At 42.7% G+C, this 21,904-nt stretch overlaps 1 protein-coding gene across 3 annotated transcripts in view; it reads right to left on the minus strand.

The window, feature by feature from the left end:
* LOC133515147 (potassium voltage-gated channel subfamily C member 1-like) overlaps positions 1-21,904 on the minus strand; it is a 99,002-nt gene that overhangs the window by 15,501 nt on the left and 61,597 nt on the right. For all 3 annotated transcript variants that reach the window (XM_061847482.1, XM_061847483.1, XM_061847481.1), the window contains 2 exons: positions 5,499-5,630; positions 317-1,178 (listed from right to left, as the gene is read on the minus strand). In XM_061847482.1, coding sequence (XP_061703466.1) covers positions 317-1,178; positions 5,499-5,630 — 994 coding nt within the window. The remainder of the gene's footprint in view (positions 1-316; positions 1,179-5,498; positions 5,631-21,904) is intronic.

A 21,904-nucleotide genomic window follows, 5' to 3' on the forward strand; every position in this document is an offset into this window, starting at 1 on the left:
CATCAAAATAATGTGAACCGAGCCGTGAGGAGTGGAGTAGCTAAAAACATGCTGTTTTCATGAGTTATTTAGTGGCAGGGTCATAACATCAATATGACGTCTCATCCACATTAGCTGGTAAACAATTGGGGTACAGCTGATTCCCATTGGTATTTCTTTAGCTTTGGCAGACGTCAGGGCCTTGCACAAGCTCATTATAGTTCAGTATTCGCTGTGCACTATAATTGTCTATGTGGACAATAGAGTACTGTATATGAAGAGTGTGGGTAGCCACTGTAACAAATACAAGTGATCTAATTTCCTGTTGATAACATACCTGCCCTGTTGATTTCAATGATCTCCTCCTGTGCGAGTGGACAATCTCCTGCACCCATCATGCTGCCAGATCCTGCCATGCCAGGCACCATAACATTGCCCATTAGCCTGTGTGGCGAGGCGGTTGCCATGGCGAGAGCGTCTGGTTTACAGTAGTTGGGACTGCCTGGCTGTGGGGGTCGGGGTATATGCTTGTTCCTCTTCTTGGGGAGCTTTTGCTTAGCCATGGCCAGGGAGTAGTACATACCAAAGTTGTTGACAATGACAGGAACAGGCATAGCAATGGTCAATACACCAGCCAAGGCACAGAGGGCTCCCACCAACATTCCTGACCAGGTCTTCGGATACATATCGCCATAGCCCAGTGTTGTCATGGTCACCACTGCCCACCAAAACCCAATGGGAATGTTCTTAAAGTCTGTGTGGGCACCAGCAGTTGGATCCTTCGGGTCAGCACCTATACGTTCAGCGTAGTAAATCATAGTTGCAAAGATGAGGACTCCAAGTGCCAGGAAAATGATGAGCAGGAGGAACTCATTGGTGCTTGCCCTCAGCGTGTGGCCCAGGACCCGCAAACCGACAAAGTGGCGAGTGAGCTTGAATATCCGAAGAATTCGAACAAAGCGCACCACACGCAGGAAGCTGAGCACGTCTTTGGCTGTTTTGGAAGAAAGGCCACTAAGAGCCACCTCTAGATAAAAGGGCACAATGGCCACAAAGTCTATGATGTTCAGGGCGCTGCGGAAGAACTCTGTTTTGTCAGGGCAGAAGATAACACGCAGCAGCACCTCAATTGTGAACCAAATGACGCAGACACCCTCAACATATGTCAGCCATCCATCTGTGACCACTTCAAACACTATCTGTAAAGTTGAAGCAACACAGATAATAATATTGAACAAGAAAAATGTCATTAATTCACATTTCACTGCACTAAAGCAATATAAATCTGAAGTGAAGACACGCATGCCAGTGAAAACATTATTGTAAATAATAATTGAAAACAAGAGATTAATATTTTCAAAGCTTCATTTTTTTTGAATGACTACCATGCTGCGAGAGTGAAATTTGTGAAGTACATAACTGGAGTAACCTAAGAGGTAATACTGTGGTTGAAAAAGAATGCGAACTCTTGGGAATTTCTTAAATGTTTGCATAAATTGCTAACAAAACGTGGTCTGGTTGAAGATCTAAATCACAATAATTAGGTGTGTCTACTTAAAGTAATACCACACAAAGAATTATCCATCCATCCATTTCCTTCAACGCTTATCCTCACGAGGGTCACGGGGAGTGCTGGAGCCTATTCCAGCTGTGGCAAGAGGCGGGGTACACCCTGAACTGGTTGCCACGCAATCAAAGGGCACATAGAGACAAACAGGCGCACTCACAAACACACCTAGGGGCAATTTAGAGTGTCCAATTAATGTTGCATGTTTTTGGAATGTGGGAAGAAACTGGAGTGCCCGGAGGAAAGCCACGCAGGCATGGGGAGAACATGCAAACTCCACACACGGGGGTCCGGGATTGAACCCGGGACCTCAGAACTGTGAGGCCAGCGCTTTACCAGCTGATCCACCGTGCTGCCCCAAAGAATTATATGTTTTCATATTTTTATTAAAAATAACAAACTTTCACAGAACAGGGAGGAAAATGTATGTGAACCTGTATCCTACAGATTCTTCAAGACCTAATCAGTTTAATAAATGAGGAAGATTTTAAAGCTCCTCTGGCTACTAGACACACCAGTTGAGAGGTTTTTCTTGTCAAGAACCCTTGGCTGTGATGTGTACCATGCCTTGCCCAAAAGACCACACAGAAGACCTACGAATAAGCTGGAAAACAGCAAAATGGCTGGAAAATGTTACAAAAGTATCTCTAAAAGTCCACAGAGGCAAATGATTTATCAATGGAGAAAAATCCTTATTGTTGTATATCTTGCGAGGAGTCTCCATCCTCTAAAGACTGAAAAAGCACATGGTAGAATGTGAGGTAAAGAACCTTAGAGTGTAAGGTGAAGACTTGGAGAAACCACGGGTGTTCTGTTGACAAAGCTACCATATGTAAATAATTAAACTTAAATGGGGTTAGGGTTACAAGGAAGACGTTTGGGTTAGGTTTGAAGTTTGCGAAAGACTAATTTAATGTTCTACAGCACTGCTCACAAAGTATTCTGTGAACAGATGAAATCAAAGTTGAATCGTTTGTTTGGGAGGAACGCCACAGCATGTGTGGTAGAAAATTTTCCTTAAAACTGTATCCCAATTATGACACATGGTGGAGGGAGCATGGGTGTGTGAGTTGGCAAAAGCAGATCGAGGCCTTTCCTTTATAATGTATTCTTTTATTGTTCCATGTCTCTGGTGCAACTTCTCAGAGATCTCTAGCCTTGCTAAAAGCAGCAAGTCATTCTTTGTCTTTGTCATTGTCCAAGGACATTCCCAAGCGGGCTACGACAGCTTGTGGGAAAGTCCTGATTATGGAAATGTACTGAATCTGACTGAAGGAATTTATAATCTGTTTTTTGGAGTTTTGGTTTCAGAGAGAGTGAGGGGAGCAAGAGGATATTTTCCTAGCTCTCCTCTGCTTCTTCTGTCCCCTTTTTCGTTTCTCCCTGTCTCTTGTTTATATCATGTAAATAGCTCTTCATTATAAACATCCCACTAATATGAAATTCTTTGCTTAATTATTCTAAAAAAAAAAAAAAAAAGAAGAAGAATTTCCAACACACATGCTTTACACCCGAAGAGACTGGACAGCTTGCTATTATCAATCGATTCACAAGTTCATCAAGATATTATGTAAAGAGAAATCGAGAAAATCTGTCCAACAGTTGAAGCTCAAAAGAGGTTGGATGTAGTAACAGGACAATGATCAACAACAGAATGGGTTCAGAAGAACACAATACCTGTACATGTTCTGGAGTTGCCTAATCAAAGTCCTGACCTCAACCTGACTGAGAAACTGTGGCAAGATCTCAGGAGAGGTATTCACACCAGAAATCTTGAACTGCAAAAGTTTTGTAAAGAGGAATGGTCCAAAGTTCATCCTGATTGTTTTGCACCTCTGATCTGCAACTACAGGAAACATTTGGTTGAGGGCATTGGTGCCAAAGGCGGGTGAACCAGATATTAAGTCCAAGGGTTCTCTTACTTTTTCCTTCTTGTCCCTGCAATTGCTTTCATGTTATGTTCTGGTAAAATATTAAAATATACATCACTGATAGTGTAGTACCTAATTTTGTTGCGGTCAATATGAGATCGATTCCCTCTCAGTCATGGTGTCGATATGTGACGTCCAACTGACTGCTGATCAATTCAGGGTGTAATCCGCCTTTTGCCCAAATGTTTGCTCGGATAGGCTCCAGCACTTCCGCGACCTTTGTTAGGATAAGTGGCTCGGAAAATTGAAATAATTGTTTGCACGGTATTAATTTAAGCAGACTCAGTTTGGTTATTTATGTGATTTAGATGAAGATCAGAATGCATTACATTGCCAGTTTGAGCAAAAGAAATTCCAAAAGTTTCACCAATTTTTACCTCCATCGATAATACATTTTTTTAACATCCATATTTTGGGGTCAAACTGAATTATTTAACAAGTCTTAGGAATCTTGGACAATAATTATGATCTCTTTAATTTAAGATTTTGTTTCAATCACTGATCACATAACGATTGCTGTAACTCTCAATGATACTTGTGAATATCAACTGGTATTTTGGCTCTTTCATGTTTGAAAGGAGCCTACTCGAGACTGCAGGTTTCATCTCTTTCCTCAGATGTTCCAAAGGATACATATCAAGGCTAGTGTGATGTTTTACTCTTTTTCTTTCTTGGGTATTTTTTGGTGTCTGTTTTTGTTTTATCATGTTGGAGGATGCATTTCTGGAATAAAACAGAACTATTTCAAAGCGCCCTGATGTAAATCCTATTGAACATCTGTAGACGGAGCTGAAACATGAGTTAAGTAGACCATCATCACACGTGTAGGTGGATTTCATTATCCATCCATCCATTTTGTTTGCCGCTCATCCTCACGAGGGTCGCGGAGACTATCCCAGCTGTCAACGGAAGGGGGTGGGGTACACCCTGAACTGGTTGCCAGCCAATCGCAGGGGTTTCATTATCCATCCATTTTATGTACTGACTGTACTGTTTTCGGTCGTTGTATGCTGGAGCCCGTGTTTGTTTTAAATTATTCTTTCGGACCACAAAAAAAAAAAACAAAAAAAAATCAAGACCAGATTTTTGTTTGTTAATCTTTGGTTTTTTTCCAGGCACTCTGTTTTCCTCCCATATCCCAAAAACACTTAATTGGATACTTTAAATTGCCCTTAGGTGTGATTGTGAGTGCGAGTGTTGTCTGTCTCCATGTGCCCTGCGATTGGCTGGCAATCAGTTCAGGGTGTACCCTGCCTCCTGCCCGTTGACTGCTGGGATAGGCTCTAGCACTCCAGCAACCCTTGTGAGGATAAGTGGCTCAGAAAATGGATGGATGGAATTTTAAGACTGCAACTCATGATTATTTTTACTAATTGAATTCTACAGTTTTTTTGCATTCATCGGTGAATCTGAAAAAAACTTGAACATTTCCTTCATTAAAAAAAAGACTTGAAACTGACAGTGAGGAAAATTCTTCAAAATAAATTGATTTAAGATTAGGGGTGAGCCATAATGTCAGAAAATAGGCAAAAATGTTGATAACTGTTTTTTAAAGTAAAAGATTATGTTTGCAAATATCTTATTTCGATGAAACAAAGATAATCAGCCTGCTTTATTATAATAAAATAATTTTTTTATATTTACTCAAGAGGCAGAAATTCTGAGGATTTTAAGAATTAAATGATTATAAAAAATGATTATTGATTAACTGATAAATAATTTCACCTCCAGTTAATTAAAAAAAAACTATATTTATTTTTATTTTTGGGAGTATCAATATATTTTAGTGACCACTGTGGGTTTTTCTTTCCTTAGCACAAAAGAGTTTGTCCTCACTAAGCAGTGAAAAGTGGTAATTTGTGGATTGTACGTAAAATTTACGTTATTCTGGAAATGTTGAAGTCCTTCACAATGAGCAGCACAAATCTGAAATGCCAGTCATTGGTAGGGTTCTGATCAATTATGGTATTTAGATGATGAAGCTCACAACAGACACATGAACACATCAAAACATCAAATACCTCCTCGTGTGTCACATTGCTACCAGTGACGTTCTCAGTCAGGTTGTATATTGTGTAGAAGGCCTCATGGGTCTCCAGGCAGAACGTAGAGATGGAGAGTAGGATGAAGAAGAGTGAACCAAATGCCACATACTGCAGAGGGAGGGGGAAAAGAGGAGGGGGGGTTAATCATTTCCAATTCAAACACATCTTTGTCCTCGTAATCTTAGAATAGACAATAACCGGACACTGTCACGTCTGTAAACACTACTTATTTTGGCAAATATAGGCCTTAACCCTGAATTCATCTGTTCAATAGTGTGTTCTTTGAGCAGGACGAGGTTTGCCTTTCTGAGGCACTGCACCATACGAGAAGCTGTTATGCAAGAAATTGCCATTAGGGGGTATCACTAGCACGGTGGAGAGTGGAACAATCATGTTAGCACAAATGTCCTCACTGGTGAAAATTCATTCATTACAGCTCACCCAAAGAGAAAAGTGGAAAACATGAAAAAAAAAAGCTTCCTGTGTGATATAGAGAAAAAGCAATGAAGAAAAATAAGTGAATATAAAAACAGTGGGATGGTGTGGCACGTGATGTCAAGTATGCCATTGCTTTTCAGTTGATCCACATGTATGCAAAGCACTCTTAAAATAGACTATTAAATGTATAATGTATATTTATCATTGATCAAATATTGACCACTCAATATATACTGTATATATGGTATAACTACAGAACTGCAGTTTTTTTTAATCACCCATGTATTTCAGGAAGCTTTTTTTCTGAGTTTGCAATTCTATTTTGTCTTTGCTGCACCATTCTCCTCCCGCCTGCCATACATTCCCCCCCATTTCTCGCTCTCTCACTCTCTCATTTGTCTCCTTTTTATATGCTGCAGTAAGATACTCCATTTTGTGTACGTGTGTGTGAGTGATGTTTTCTGTCTAATGGCTGAAATGTCTACGTTTATCGTCGTCTATGAAAATTAGAATATACAGTGAAGAAAATAAGTATTTGCACACCCTGCTATATTGCAAGTTCTCTGGCTTAGAAATCATGGAGGGGTCTGAAATTTTCATCATAGGTGCATGTCCACTGTGAGAGAGATAATCTAAAAAGAAAAATCCAGAAATCACAATGTATGATTTTTTTAATGATTTATTTGTGTGATACAGCTGCAAATAAGTATTTGAACACCTGAGAAAACCAATTTAAATATTTGTTACAGTAGCCTTTGTTTGCAATTAGAGAGGTCAAACATTTCCTGTAGTTGCTCACCAGGTTTGCACACACTGCAGGAGGGATTTTGGCCCACTCCTCCACACAGATCTTCTCTAGATCAGACAGGTTTCTGGGCTGTCACTGAGAAACACAGGGTCTCAGCTCGTTCCAAAGATTTTCTATTGGGTTTAGGTCTGGAGACTGGCTAGGCCACACCAGAACCTTGATATGCTTCCTTTGGAGCCACTCCTTGGTTTCCCTGGCTGTGTGCTTCAGGTCATTGTCATGTTAACAGACCCAGCCATGACTCATCTTCAATGCTCTGACTGAGGGAAGGAGGTTGTTCCCCAAAATCTCACAATACATGGCCGCGGTCATCATCTCCTACAGTGCAGTCGCCCTGTCCCGTGTACAGAAAAACACTCCCAAAGCATGATGCTACCACCCCCATGCTTCACAGTAGGTATGGTGTTCTTGGGATGGAACTCATCATGCGTCTTCCTCCAAACACGGTTAGTGAAACGTTCCATTTTGGTCTCATCTGACCACAAAACATTCTCCCATCACTCCTCTGTATTGTCCAAATGGTCATTGGCAAACTTAAAACAGGCCTTGACATGTGCTAGTTTAAGCAGGGGAACGTTCCGTGCCATGCATGATTTCAAACCATGACGTCTTAGTGTATTACCAAGTCACCTTAGAAACTGTGGTCCCAGCTCTTTTCAGGTCATTGACCAAGTCCTGCCGTGTAGTCCTGGGCTGATTCATCACCTTTCTAAGGATCATTGAGACCCCAAGAGGTGCTATCTTGCATGGGGCTCCACTCTCATTGAGATTGACCGTCATGTTTAGCTTCTTCCATTTTCTAATGATTGCTCCAACAGTGGGCCTTTTTTTACCAAGCTGCTTGGCAATTTCTCTGTAGCCCTTTCCAGCCGTGTGGTGTTGTACAATTTTCTCTGGTGTCTCTGGACAGCTCTTTGGTCTTGACCATGTTAGAAGTTTGAGTCTTACTGATTGTATGGGGTGGACAGGTGTCTTTATGCAGATAAAGACCTCACACAGGTGCATCTGATTCAGGATAATACATGGAGTTTTAAAGGTGGACTAACAGGTCTTTGAGGGTCAGAATTGTAGCTGATAGACAGGTGTTCAAATACTTATTTGCAACTGGATCACACAAATAAATCGTTTCAAAAAAATCATAAATTGTGATTTCTGGATTTTTATTTTTAGATTATCTCTCTCACAGTGGACATGCAGCCACGATGAAAATTTCAGACCCCTCCAGGATTTCTAAGTGGGAGAACTTGCAATATAGCAAGGTGTTGAAATACTTATTTTCTTCACTGTAATAACATCTAATATAGTAATCACAAAGTATTTGTCTTTACTATATAAAGTTATGCTTTTCTAACATTCATCTTCAGGTATTTGTAGTCGTCTCTGGCCAAAGACATGTTCAAAGCACGGTTGAAATTATTCCAGTTAACAGAATTGCTATCTTCATAATTCTGAATCCTGATAATACAGAATGGTTTAAAATCAAACTGATAGAGCACGTTTTCTTAGGGTGGCACAAGTGTGTGCCAGGGACAGGTAAGACTGGTACTGGTTATGTCATAGGCACACTCTGGGAGATCAGATCGCAGGGTGGGTTTGCCACTTTGTTCATGTGTTTATAGCCAACTTAATTCGCCACTAGTCGAAGTGGCTCCTCTCATTCCCTATAAAGGCCTTTTCCCACTGCACTTGGCAAGGCAAAGGGCACCGTCGGCTTTCCTGTTCATTGTGGATGTGGTGAAGGAGCGAGAACATGGAATATTGTGTCCTTGTAGCAGTTAACGCAACACATCCTCAAATAGAAAAAAAAATCTATTCGAGAGTGGCATCATGGTGGCATCCGAATCCAAAGCCACATCCAAAAGGAGAGGAAATGGCGGAGTGATTTCTGAATGTTTGGGAAACTTGTACTATAAACAGCTCGGGGAAAATGGAGGAACTCATAAGAAATGTGGTATCCTAATGTACAGAACTTGAGGGAAATAAAAAACTGATGTAAAGTATAGAGATATCTCTGCAGTGGACTTTCACAATGCTCCCTGTGCAGCCTGAAATACACCTCAAAGCACTCTTCAAAGAGATGTCGCTAATGCCATTAGTTGGATGCACCCATTCCCTTTTTTAATTAAAAAAAATATATATATATATTTTATTTGCTACTCCAATGCTCATTTCCTCCAAATTAAAAAGGAAAAGCAAGGGTTTTCTTTGGTATCCATCAATCCATCCATCTATTTCCTTAGAGTGCTGGAGCCTATTCCAGAGGTCAACAGGCAGGAGGCGGGATACACGCTGAACTGGTTGCCAGCCAATCGCAGCCCACAGGTTTTTCTTTGGTAACAATGAGAAATACAATTCTCTGAGGTATGGTTTACTCGTCTACCAGCAAGGAAAGCTTCCATTACATCCTTGTAACAGAGCTTGTATGTCAGCACTTCCAGTGCTGTTCTTGTGCACTGCCGCACAGACGTTCACACTCGGCGAGCGCAGTGTGAAAAGATCTTAAATGTGGCACAATGACAGTTTTAAATGTGACATCTCTGCTCAGGTTGGGTGTTAATGCATGCAACATGAGCAATCGTACCATAGCACGGAACTCCAAAGCACTTGAGCATGGATCCGAGCACTGAGACACAAGTACTGGAAACAACTTATTTAGGTGTCAAAAGTGTCCGAGTTGAATGAAGTACCAATTTAAAACAATGTATGTATATTTTACCATAACATATTCTCGTCTTTGACCATGTGCTTGTGTAATTTCCACACAAAAAAATCACTTTATAAGGTACAAGTTGTTTTTATTGTCCATTCTTCAATATGTGTAAAACATAGAGAGGATCGAAATTACCGTACTCATGGACCCGCAGTGCTACAAAGACAAATAGACAAAGACAAATACATAAAAAGCTAAGAAAAACTATGTTATTTACCAGGGGTAACCACAATTTTTAGCCCCAAGATCTACTTTTCAAGCAGTTAGCCTCTTGCGATCTACCAATGGGGTGGGGGTCGGGGGGTGGTGCGGAGTGTATTGTCGCTGCAATGGGGATGAGGATGGGTGGGTGCGTCGCCGCGACTGCTGTGGAGAGAGCAAAAGGCAGAGAGGAAATGGGAAGTCAGCTTGCTAGAACACGTCTTTCTGTGAACATGCACAGTGACAGGTCAAACGAACCCATGTCAAACTGACTGTCAGTCAAACCGACTGTCAGTGACTTGACACACGCGATCAATGTACTGGCCACATCTGAATCAAGGAATTAGATGGCTGATGGGATGATGGGGTTTTTTTTCCGCACCCTTCACCCTTTTACTTTATCGACAAAAACTGCCTGGGAGATCGACTGCTGTATCACGATCAATGCATTGGGCACCCCTGGTACAAAATTATTAATTGCATTTGCAAATATCAAAGATCTGGTAATACGTGCAACATGGTCAAAGTCAGAGAACAAAGGGAAATACAATTAATTAAATAACAAAACCCCAATGCTGCTAAAATGGCTGCTGCAACCCTGAGTCTGGTGTGTATGTGTGTCTGTGTGCATGGCCGAACGTGCGTGGATGTGCATGTTTGGGGCATCAGAGTTCAGAGTTTAGGGAGGCAGGGGACCGAAGAGGTAGAGGTGGCAGAGCAGTCATAAAGAGTTCACATTCCTGACAGCCTGATGAATAAACCTGTCTTTAAGTCGGCTAGTCCTGGCCCCCATACTCCGCAGTCTGCAGCTTAATTGCAGGAGACTGAAGAGGCCATATGATGGATGGATTTGAGGGTGAGGCCAGGGGAGTAAATGTCCTGCAGGGAGGTAAGAGAGGGTCCGATGATCTTCTGAGCTTCTCTCATTATGAAATGGAGAGTCTTACGGCAGGATGCAGTCCACGCTCCATACCACACAGAGATGCAATTGTCAAGATACTTTTTACGATCCCTTTTTTGAACGAATCTATGATGGGGGTAAGGGATCTGGCTCTTCTCATCTTGCACAGGAAGTTGACATTGGTGAGCTTTCCTGGCCAGTGATGAGGTGTTACTGGTCAAGGAGAGGTCCCTGGTGATGCCGTTGATGTTCACGGAAGCATCCTGAGAGTGCGCTCTCCTGAAAGCCACCACATTCCATTTGGTTTTCTCCACATTTAGCGATAGATTGCTAATTGTACCAGGCGGCTCACCTCAATCCTGTAGTCTGTCTCTCTCCTATTGCCAATGAGACCAACACAGTTGTGTCGTCTGCTAACTTGATGAAGAGGTTGGACCTCTATGTAGGTGTGCAGTCATAGGTCAGCAAGGTGAAGAGAAGGGGGTTGAACATACAATTTTGAGGGGCCCCCATGTACAAAGTGATGGTGCTGGATGTGTTACAGCAGAACCATCCTTTTCAGAGAGTCCAGCAGCCAGTTGACCACCAAGGATTGAGCCCCAGCTGGTGCAGTTTTCGAACCAGTTTTTGAGGGATGATGGGATTGAATGCTGAGCAGAAGTCTATGAACAGTCTGACATATGAATCCTACGAGTCCAGGTGTGTGAGGGGAGCATGGTGGGTGGTGGAAACAACATCATCGGTTGACCACTTGGACCCATATGCAAACTATAAGGGGCCCAAGCTGGAGGGGAAGAAGGACTTGATCACTAACCGTTCGATGCACTTAATCAGCATGGGAGTGATCACTAACGGACGGTAATAATTGAGGCGGGAATGAGACAACTTCTTCGGGACGGGGATGATCGGGGTGGTTTTGAAACATGTGGGGACAACACCTTGACTCAAGGAGGTTTTGATGATTATTACATTTGGCCATATGACAATCTCAAAGGGAGGCACTGATTCATGGGGTAGAGCCAATAACTGATGGTCTGGGACTTGGCAGACATAGTATAAGAGAGGAGGTGGGTTTTACACTTAGCTACATGCGAGCACTCCTGAGGTTGGGCCCCCCAAGCTGGATGGTTGCTTGGTGTCAGGGTTCCCGCTCCCTAGGTTCCTGAACTCATTGTCTCATCAAGTGCCTGTGTCTCCCCCCGTTCTAATAAATAAGGACCTTTCTCATATCCTCAGACTGGGCTGCAGTTTGGGGGCTTCCTGTTTTCATGGGGGTGGCGATGGGGTTGGGGGGGGGCATGTGGTGCAGTGGTGGATAGGAAGTGGGTTGGGGGGTGGCATTAGCTCCCTGTGGTTACTGCCCAGTGACCAGTTGTTGAGGCGCCTGGGGAGGTTTCATGGGGAAGGCACACCACGCTGGGTCTCTCGGCATGGGACATGACCTGTCCACAGGGTTGCTCTCGAGCAGACCCTTGGTCCTCGATTGATTGGGAGAGTTTAATCTCCTCTGCATTGCGGACACAGCAATTATAGGACATTTCTGTCAGTCTTTTTTAATACACAGTGATTTTAATTCACTTACATGTGTCTGTAGGCACACACCCCTGGGAATCTCACACTGTGTGTGGGAGTACCCAGAAGCAGATTCAGAATTAGAATCAGCTTTATTGGCAAAGTGTGTAACAAAACACAAGGATTTTGTCTCCGATAGTCGGTGCTGCCCTGGTACAACATTCAGAAGAACAAGAGACATTCAGAGACAGATGTGCAAGATGCAGTCTTCTACATTTAGAACAGTTAATCCAACACTCACATTATGTTAAACTGATACAGAGTGCCCTTTCCCATTTGCAGTTCCTGTTATAGACCAGTTACAATTGAGCAAAGGGAGCAGTTGAAAGTGACGAGTGATGCGAAAGTCAGAATATATGACTAGTACTATAACTGATACACAAGCAGGATATGAGGGTGTCTCAACAACGGTATAAGGCAGAAAATAGTAGATCGCTGATCAATAATTTAATGACATAATTCCCAGAGGGAAAAAAACAGTTTGAATGCCTGCTAGTTTTGACTTACACTGAGCGGTAGCACCTACTCAATGAAAGGAGCTGGAAGAGCTGGTGGCCAGGATGTGGAGGGTCCTTGTAAGTCCAATCGGGGTGGGGTGAGGGAGGTAAAGACATTTTACAGTAATATTTCTGTGTTAAAATGTTTGAGAAAAGTTTTGGAAACACAGCCCTGAGTTCACCATTGTTAAAGTCCCTAGCTAGGATGAGGAAAGCATCTGGGTGGGCCGTCAGCTGTTCACTGACATGATGGTATAGCTCAATTAGTACATTGCTCCTGTCATTTCTGGAGTTTGTAGGAATATGGACAGCCACGACCAGTATGGCAGTGAACCCCCTTGGTAAAAATGTCTTTCCTCCCAGGAGAGTTCTGTCTGCTTGGTAGCACGCTAGCTGGTGGAGCTGAATGGGAATGTCTGGAGCACTGCAGTTAAGACATGTTTTCACTAACACAAAACCACAGGACTCCCCCACAGTCTTATGGTAGTATGTAGTAGTTGACTGTAATCCATCTTGTTGTCCAGAGAGTGTACATTGGCTAACACAATGGCGGGAGTATATGGATTGTGTGTTTTAGCCACGAGACTACCCTGGATACTTCTGTGACACGTTTCTGCTTTCTCCACCATTCTTGGTGGTTGCAGTCTGTGCGTGATGTAGGAGTGGGTGTCACATTTGCTGTAGGCACCCAGAGCAGACCTTAGTTCTGGAGTCCCTCAGTGAGAGTAGACTTTAACTTCATAAAAGTAGCTCTGCCAATGTTGAGCAGATCTGCGACTCGATCTGCATCTTGGAAAATGTAGGGTTATGAAGATGAACTAAAAAATTGACATGTAAGACAAAAAAACATGAAAACACATTTGAGAAGAGTAGAATTATTCTGTACGTTTTCTGTCAGTGTAAAATTTGCAATATTGTAGTTTTGGTCGAAGAAAAAGAAGAGGAGGAAACCGCATCCATCGTCAGAAGAAAAAGAGGAATGCACAGAGCCTACAACTGAGTGTAGGGACTTTGAATGTTGGGACTATGACAGGAAAAGCTCAGGAGTTGGTTGACATGATGATTAGGAGAAAGGTTGATATTCTGTGCATCCAAGAGAGCAGGTGGAAAGGTAGTAAGGCTAGAAGTTTAGGAGCAGGGTTTAAATTATTCTACCACGGAGTAGATGGAAAGAAAAATGGAGTAGGGGTTATTTTAAAGGAAGAGCTGGCTAAGAATGTCTTGGAGGTGAAAAGAGTATCAGATCGAGTGATGAGACTAAAATTTGAAATTGAGGGTGTTATGTATAATGTGGTTAGCGGCTATGCACCACAGGTAGGATGTGACCTAGAGTTGAAAGAGAAATTCTGGAAGGAACTAGATGAAGTAGTTCTGAGCATCCCAGACAGGGAGAGAGTTGTGATTGGTGCAGATTGTAATGGACATATTGGTAAAGGAAACAGGGGCGATGAAGAAGTGATGGGTAAGTACGGCATCCAGGAAAGGAACTTTGAGGGACAGTTGGTGGTGGACTTTGCAAAAAGGATGTAGATGGCTGTAGTGAACACTTATTTCCAGAAGAGGGAGGAACATATAGTGACCTACAAGAGCAGAGGTAGAAGCACGCAGGTGGATTATATTTTGTGCAGACGATGTAATCTGAAGGAGGTTACTGACTGTAAAGTAGTGGTAGGTGAGAGTGTAGCTCGACAGCATAGGAGGGTAGTGTGTAGCATGACTCTGGTGGTGAGTAGGAAGATTAAGAAGACAAAGGTAGAGCAGAGAACCATGTGGTGGAAGCTGAGAAAGGAATAATGTTGTGCGGCCTTTCGAAAAGAGGTAAGACAGGCTCTCGAAGGACAGCAGAAGATGCATTATTTGCCTTGAGGATGCTAGTGGAAAAGTACAGAAAAGGTCAGAAGGAGCTACATTGTGTCTTTGTGGATCTAGAGAAAGCCTATGACAGAGTACCAAGAGAGGAACTGTGGTACTGCATGCGTAAGTCTGGTGTGGCAGAGAAGTATGTTAAAATAGTACAGGACATGTATGATGGCAGCAGAACAATGGTGAGGTGTGCCTAAGGTGTGACAGAGGAATTTAAGGTGGAGGTGGGACTGCATCAGGGATCAGCTCTGAGCCCCTTCCTGTTTGGAGTGGTCATAGATAGGCTGACAGATGAGGTTAGACTGGAATCCCCTTGGACCATGATGTTCGCAGATGATATTGTGATATGCAGTGAAAGCAGGGAGCATGCAGAGGAACAATTAGAAAGATGGAGACATGCACTGGAAAGGAGAGGAATGAAGATTAGCCGAAGTAAAACAGATTATATGTGCGTTAATGAGAAAAGTGGAGGAGGAAGAGTGAGGCTACAGGGAGAAGAGATAGGGAGGGTGGACGACTTCAAATATTTAGGGTCAACAATGCAGAGCAATGGTGAGTGTGGTAAGGAAGTGAAGAAACGGGTCCAAGCAGGTTGGAACAGCTGGCGAAAGGTGTCTGGTGTGTAATGTGACAGAAGAGTCTCTTCTTGGATGAAGGGCAAAGTTTACAAAACAGTGGTGAGGCCGGCCATGATGTACGGATTAGAGACGGTGGCACTGAAGAAACAACAGGAAGCAGAACTGGAGGTGCCAGAAATGAAGATGTTGAGGCTTTTGCTCGGATTGAGCAGGTTGGATAGAATTAGAAATGAGCTCATTAGAGGGACAGCCAAAGTTGGATGTTTTGGAGAAAAGATTCGAGAGAGCAGACTTCGATGGTTTGGACATGTTCAGAGGCAAGAGAGTGAGTATATTGGTAGAAGGATGCTGAGGATGGAACTCCCAGGCAAAAGAGCGAGAGGAAGACCAAAGAGAAGGTTTTTGGATGTGGTGAGGGAAGCCATGAGGGCAGTTGGGGTTAGAGAGGAAGATGCAGGAGATAGGCTAAGATGGCAAAAGATGACACGCTGTGGCGACCCCTAACGGGAATAGCCGAAAGGAAAAGAAGAAGAAAAAGTAGTTTTGGTCATCAATCTTTCTTTGTCTGATGAGCCATTTTGTTGTCATCGTATATTTTATTGGTGCACAAATTGCGTGTGTGTGTGTGTGTGTACGTGCGTGTGTGTGTGTGTGGTGTGTGTGTGTGTGTGTGTGTGTGTGTGTGTGTATGAGGTGTGCTGTGTGGGTATGTGTCAGGTCAATGATGAAGACAGACAGATGAAGTCTTCGTCTAATCCAAAGAGAGCACATTGAGTCCCACAGCTTATTAAGTATGGTCTAATTTAACAGCCCTATCTAGAGCTGTCCTGATTACACAAACCTTTTCTCTCTCACCCACATTTACAAAGACACCGATTAATAGGACTGAAGAATATTAAAGAAAAGCTAAAGACCAAGGTTTTTCTTTTTCTTTGAATCTCCTTCCAAACTGGTGCTCTTACACCAATAAAATTGCAGTCAAGAGTGTCTTCTTAGTCAAATGTTGATCTTTCTTTTGGTATTATTTGCTGGTGGGAGTGAAATGTATGTGCACCCTTTGGAATTTCTGATATTTCTCCGTAAAATGGTCATAAAATGTGGTCTGATTTTCATCTAAATCAAGAATAAACCAACAGTCTGTATAAACTAATGTAATACAGTTATCAGTGCTTTTTTATTTATTTTTCTTGAAAATAAGTATTCATGCAAGAGAAGGGAATAGTAAGTGAACCTGTAGATTTAGGAACTGGTTGATCCTTCTTTGTAGTTGCTGATGAGACGTACATGACAATGAAATGACTTGTGGACCATTCCTCTTGACAAAACCGTTACATCATCCTGCAGCATCTCAATTCAGGTTGGCGTCAGGACGTTGACTGGTCCACTCCAAAACATGTATTTAAATAAGTGAACTTTAAGGCTATTGATTCTCCAAGAGCTAATTATTGCCAACCTTGAGTCCCATCCATGAGACAGGCTTGAAAGTGTGGCTTAAAGCTGCTTTGGGCAAAAGAAAACCCACACGGATTTAGAATTGTCTCCTGTCAAGACTCATACCTCGGGGGGGAATCTCAGAAGATATAAAATTAAGAATTGTTGAGCTGAGAATAAAGCTGGACAAGGTAAGCAAAGTACCACAAAACCCGTAATATTCATTAGTCAACAGTTAGACAAATGCTCTATAGAAGGGATGAAGTAAATTGAGAAAGTCCAACACTTGCTTCTCTTCAATGGAGTGGCTGTGAACAATAGACAATTAATAAGAACTATTCCTTATAAGTGTCACAGCTGGCCAAGACCCAGAGTCTTCTTCATTTAGAGCAGTGCGTCAATACCCCATATTATGTTGAGATTATGCAGAGTGCCCTGACACATCCAGGGTTCATCGTTACAGACCAATGCAATGACAAAGGAAAGAGAGCAGTTTAAAGCGACGAATCATTCGGTAGTCTACGGTATATATTACTAATACTGATTGGACCAGCAGGATTTGAGGGTGTGTCACAACAATGGTGCAAGGCAGAAAATAGTAGGTTTGCTGATCAAGAATTTAATGACTTAATTGCAAGAGGGAAAAAACTGTTTGAATGCCTGCTAATATTGATTTGCTTTGATCGGTACTGCCTACCCGACAGGTAGATATGGATGGTCCGAAAGGGTCCTGCCTGCTCTGGTCCTAGTTCGAGTGGGTGGGTAGGGTGGTGCCGACAATCCGTTCAGTGGTTTTGATTGTCCATTCCAGTTGGAGATTGTCCTTTTTTTGTGACAGCCACAAACCAGACTGTGATGGACGTACACAGGACTGATTCAATGACCCCTGTGTAGAACTGGCTCAGCAGCTTTTGTGACAGGCTGTGCTTTCTGCAAGAAGCTGCAAGAAGTACATCCTTTGCTGGGCTTTTTTGAGCATGGAGTTTATGTTCGTCTCTCACTTTAGGTCCGATGAGACTAATTCCCAAGAACTTGAAGGTCTCGATGATTGACACAAGATAGTTGGACAGCGTGAGGAGAAGCTGAGGTTAAGGATGCCTCCTGAATTTCACAATCATTCCTACAGTCTTGAGAGTGTTCAACACCAGGTTGTGTTGTCCACACCAAAACAGCAGTCTCACCACTTCCAGTTGATACGCAGACTCGTATGTAGTTATTAAGTAGAGTAAGCAGTGATCAGTGGAGCCTCAGGGAGCGCGTGGAATTGCGCAATATGCGTGTTTAAATGAAGAATAGCAGCGGTCGAGAGCAGTGTTCACCAAGCTTTTTTGCACCGCGGACTGGTTTAGAGTAGGCTTTTTTGTCATGGACTGGATTTGTGTGTGTATTAATATAAACACACATGCATTACTTGTGTGCTTCTGCCTCCTCCTTCACGGTTCATGGTGTATGCACTGTGGGGGCGATGCAGGAGTGAGCATCGAAGTTGTTGTAGGCAGCCAGACCAGACTACAGTTCTGTAGCTCCTCAACGATAGGAGACTTTTAGCTCCATAAAAGTAACTAATTTTGTTGAGCAGAAACCTACAACAGTATCTGTATCAGAGGGGATTTGGTGTGTGAGTTAACTGTTGCAATAAACCTAAATTTTAAGAAGGACTATTATTTTTAAATATTGTGTTTTTCGTTGTTTCATGAACATTTTGTTCAAAAGAACAAATATTTTCAGTAAATGAAATTAACTGAATTAATTTATGATATGGTTCGTTCTTTGAGCTCTGCCGCCATTAGCCAGCACCCGGGGAATGGAATTGTATGCGTTCGAGTCAGCCAGGACCGGAAATAAAAGAGTTTTCTGTGTAGTCTTTCTGTTGCGGTGGAGAACATCCAGTCAATTTTCAACATAAAAGACATTGACATGCAAATTGCAATACAACACAAATTATATAAATTGGTAATTCTTTCTCTGTGGCCCTGTCATAAATGCTTCACAGCTCAGTTTCAGTCCGGGAACCAGTGGTTGGGGACCACAGTATTATTTTCCTTCGTTGGACATTTTACATGTTGCTTGTATTGAGGAGGTTTCTGATCAAGTTTAGGTGTGTTAAAATCTCCAAGGATAATGAGGAGTGATTTGGGTGTTTTTTCTCAATCTCATTTCCCTGCTCAGGGAGTGTTAACAGCGCTGCGTTCATGCTAGCTTGGGGCGGAATCGAAACACATACATTTTGCTTATATTGAGGGAGTTTGTGATCAAGTTTAGCTGTGTTAAAATCGCCAAGGATAATGAGGAGTGATTTGGGTGTTTTTTCTCAATCTCGTTTCCCTGCTCAGCGAGCATTAACAGCACTGCGTTCATGCTAGCTTGGGGCTGTGTAATTTCCATGCACCATTTCTCATTGATTTAGAAGCATATTCCACCACCTTTCAATTTCAGTGCTAGGTCTGCGATGCGCTCTGCCCGATAAAGACGAAAGCCGGGTGGCATAATGGCTTTGTCAGCAACACATATACAAAGCCAAGTCTCCATGAAACACTGGGCAGCAGAACTTCCAAAGTCTTTGCAGGCCTTGATCAGAAGTTAAATCCATCCATTTTGTTGGCCAGGGAGCATAGATTTGTGAGATGAATTGACGGGAGCGCCAGTCGGTATCCCATCCTGCCCACATGAACTTGTGTACCGGCTTGCGAGCCTCTGTGTCGTTTTCAGCACGACACTCCGGAGAGAGCGCCGATGAGTAACTCAGGAAAAAGATTTAGCGAATTGGCGAGAATTTTCAAAAAAATTTCCGGAGAAGACTCTTTCATGTTTACCTAGTCATTTCTTGCATCTTGAGTCCCAAGACGACCGAAAAACACAGAAAGATAACAGTAACAGGGAGCACGTACAGAAGGCAACCACACTGGTAGGGGCCCTCTATGTTATGTTTCTTGATTGCTATATTCCATACCACATCAATGTTTACGAAGTGAGGACTTACGGGAAGTCAGCTCTCCCCCACACACAATTAAGACAGAATTAATTTGGTTGTAAAAATATTGAACATGTTCATTTTTTAAAGATTGTCAGCCACAAACTGTTTCAAATCCTAAAATCAGGCCTAATCCAATCTAAACACACATAAAGTCTAAAGACAATTTTATAGGTCCAGTATTTGAGGTACTTAGTCGGGAATCACAATCAGAATCATCTTTATTGCCAAGCACAAGGAATTTGTTTCTAGTAGTTAGAGCCCCTCTAGTAGGACATCTCTCTGTCAATTGAGAAATACATGGGAACATAAAGACATTGTGAGAACAGTCACAGACCAATAAAAGGTTGTTAGTAATCTGGAAATGATAATACACTTTCTTTTTCGACGATTGCGTAAAAATGCAGTCATCTAGAAATTAGAGCAGTCCGAATGCATTTGAATGATTAGTAGTGCGATAATCTGTGAAATGTTGATTGTGCATATACTGCAGGTACTCATCAGATGTGAAAATGGCGCAGTGTGGTGAGACCGCAACAGTGAGTATATGAGTAATGTATGATATAGATCGGGAGAAATGCGACAACAAACTCGACCAAAAAAATGGCAGCATATTGCGATTGAATTGTAAATTAGCTGTTTAAGAAAAGAATTGTAAGAGTGAAGAAGGTGTTGGAATGTCTTCTACTTTTAGTTTGTAATGTGCAATAGGACATACCAGAAGGAAGGAGCTGAAAGAGCTTGTGACCAGGTTGCGGAGGGTCCAAGAGGATTTTGCCTGGTCTTGTCTTAGTACTTGTAGCAAGCAAGTCCTCGATGGCAGCTAGTGAGGTACCCACAACGTAGAACTATCCCAAAAACTCCCATGGCAGGCTGTGCTTCCTCAGAAGCCACAGGAAATACGTCCTCTGCTAGGAATTTTTGAGTGCGGAGTTGATGTCACTTTCCCACTTCAGGTCCTCATTCCCACTTCAGGTTCTGACAGATTGTAATTCCCAAGAACTTGAAGGTCTTGAAGGTTGACACAAGACAACTGGACAGCACGAGGGGCATTTGTGGTGAAGATTGCCGAAGTCAATGATCATCTCTACAGTCTTTTGTGTGTTCAGCCCCATGTTGTGTCAGTCGTGCTAAAGCTCCAACCTCTCCACTTTCTGTTGATCTGCGGACTCATCATCGCCTTTGATGACTGTGGTGTTATCTGTAAACTCTAGGCTGCGTTGAGGTGCAGCCATAAGTCCAGAGAGAAAGATCAACAGGGAGTGGGCACAACCTTGGGATGCCCCGGTGCCGATGGTGTGTGTGGATGAGGTGGTCTCCCCAAGCCTCATATGCTGTGTCTTAACTGTCAACCAGCTGTAAATCTACTGTCAGATGGCAGGAGAGACACTGAGCAGCAGAATCTTTGAAAAGAGGAGTTTAGGGATTATGATGCTGAACGCAGAGCTGAAGTCCACAAACAGGATCCTCGTATAGGTCCCCAAGCTGTCGAGCTGTCCTTCGATGAGTTGCATGTTGACTGCATCATCCGCAGACCTGTTTGCTTGGTAGGCAAACGGCCGGAGGTCTAGCAGGGGACCTATGACAGTCTTGATACAGTCCACCACTCGGCATTCAAAGGACTTCATGACCACAGATGTCAATGTAACAGGCCTGTAGTCCTTTCAGACCCATAATTACAGGTTTCTTAGGGCCAGGATGAGGGTGGAGCATTTGAACCAGGATGGTACTTCGCACAGTTCCGGAGATCTGTTGAAGACTGGAGGGAGCTGGTCCATGCAGACTTTGAGAAAGGCTGGGGTCACAAAGTCTGAGCCTGCCTTTTTGTTGATCTTTTGTTGTCTGAAGACATGTCCCTCATCCTGTTCGTGAAAGGTCAATGCAGAAGTCAGAGGTCTGACTGTGGTTGGTGGTGTGGCTGGGTGGGTGTGCTGTTTGAATGTGTCCTTTTCAAATCTGCAGTAGAAGCTGTTCAAGTTATTGTCTAGATTTACTATTTTCTCGACGGGGTCGGGGATCATCGCTTGCAGTTGGTTAAAGATAGTAATGCACACCAGATTGATTTAGAGTTGTTTGCGCTAAACTGTTTTTCCAACTTTGCTGCATAGTTCCTCTATGAAATGTTAACTTTTTGCACTTGGTTTATTTATTTATTTCTGCAGTTTTCTAGTGTGACTATACAAGACCCCATCCCCACTACGATATGCAATCTCTTTTTGCCACTGGCGTTGGTTATCTTTGGCAGTGAACTACAGCTTTTTGTTAATGAATGTGAGAAATGACTTTGTTGGTAAAAACACCTCTTCAAAGAAACTGATATAGGATGTAACAATGTTTGTATATTACTCCAGGTTGCTGGATGAATTTTCAAAGATATTCCCATCTGTGCAGTCTAAACAGCTTTGAGGTTCT

This window comes from Syngnathoides biaculeatus, chromosome 16 (genome assembly GCF_019802595.1).
Source record: "Syngnathoides biaculeatus isolate LvHL_M chromosome 16, ASM1980259v1, whole genome shotgun sequence".
Classification (NCBI taxonomy): Eukaryota; Metazoa; Chordata; class Actinopteri; order Syngnathiformes; family Syngnathidae; genus Syngnathoides; species Syngnathoides biaculeatus.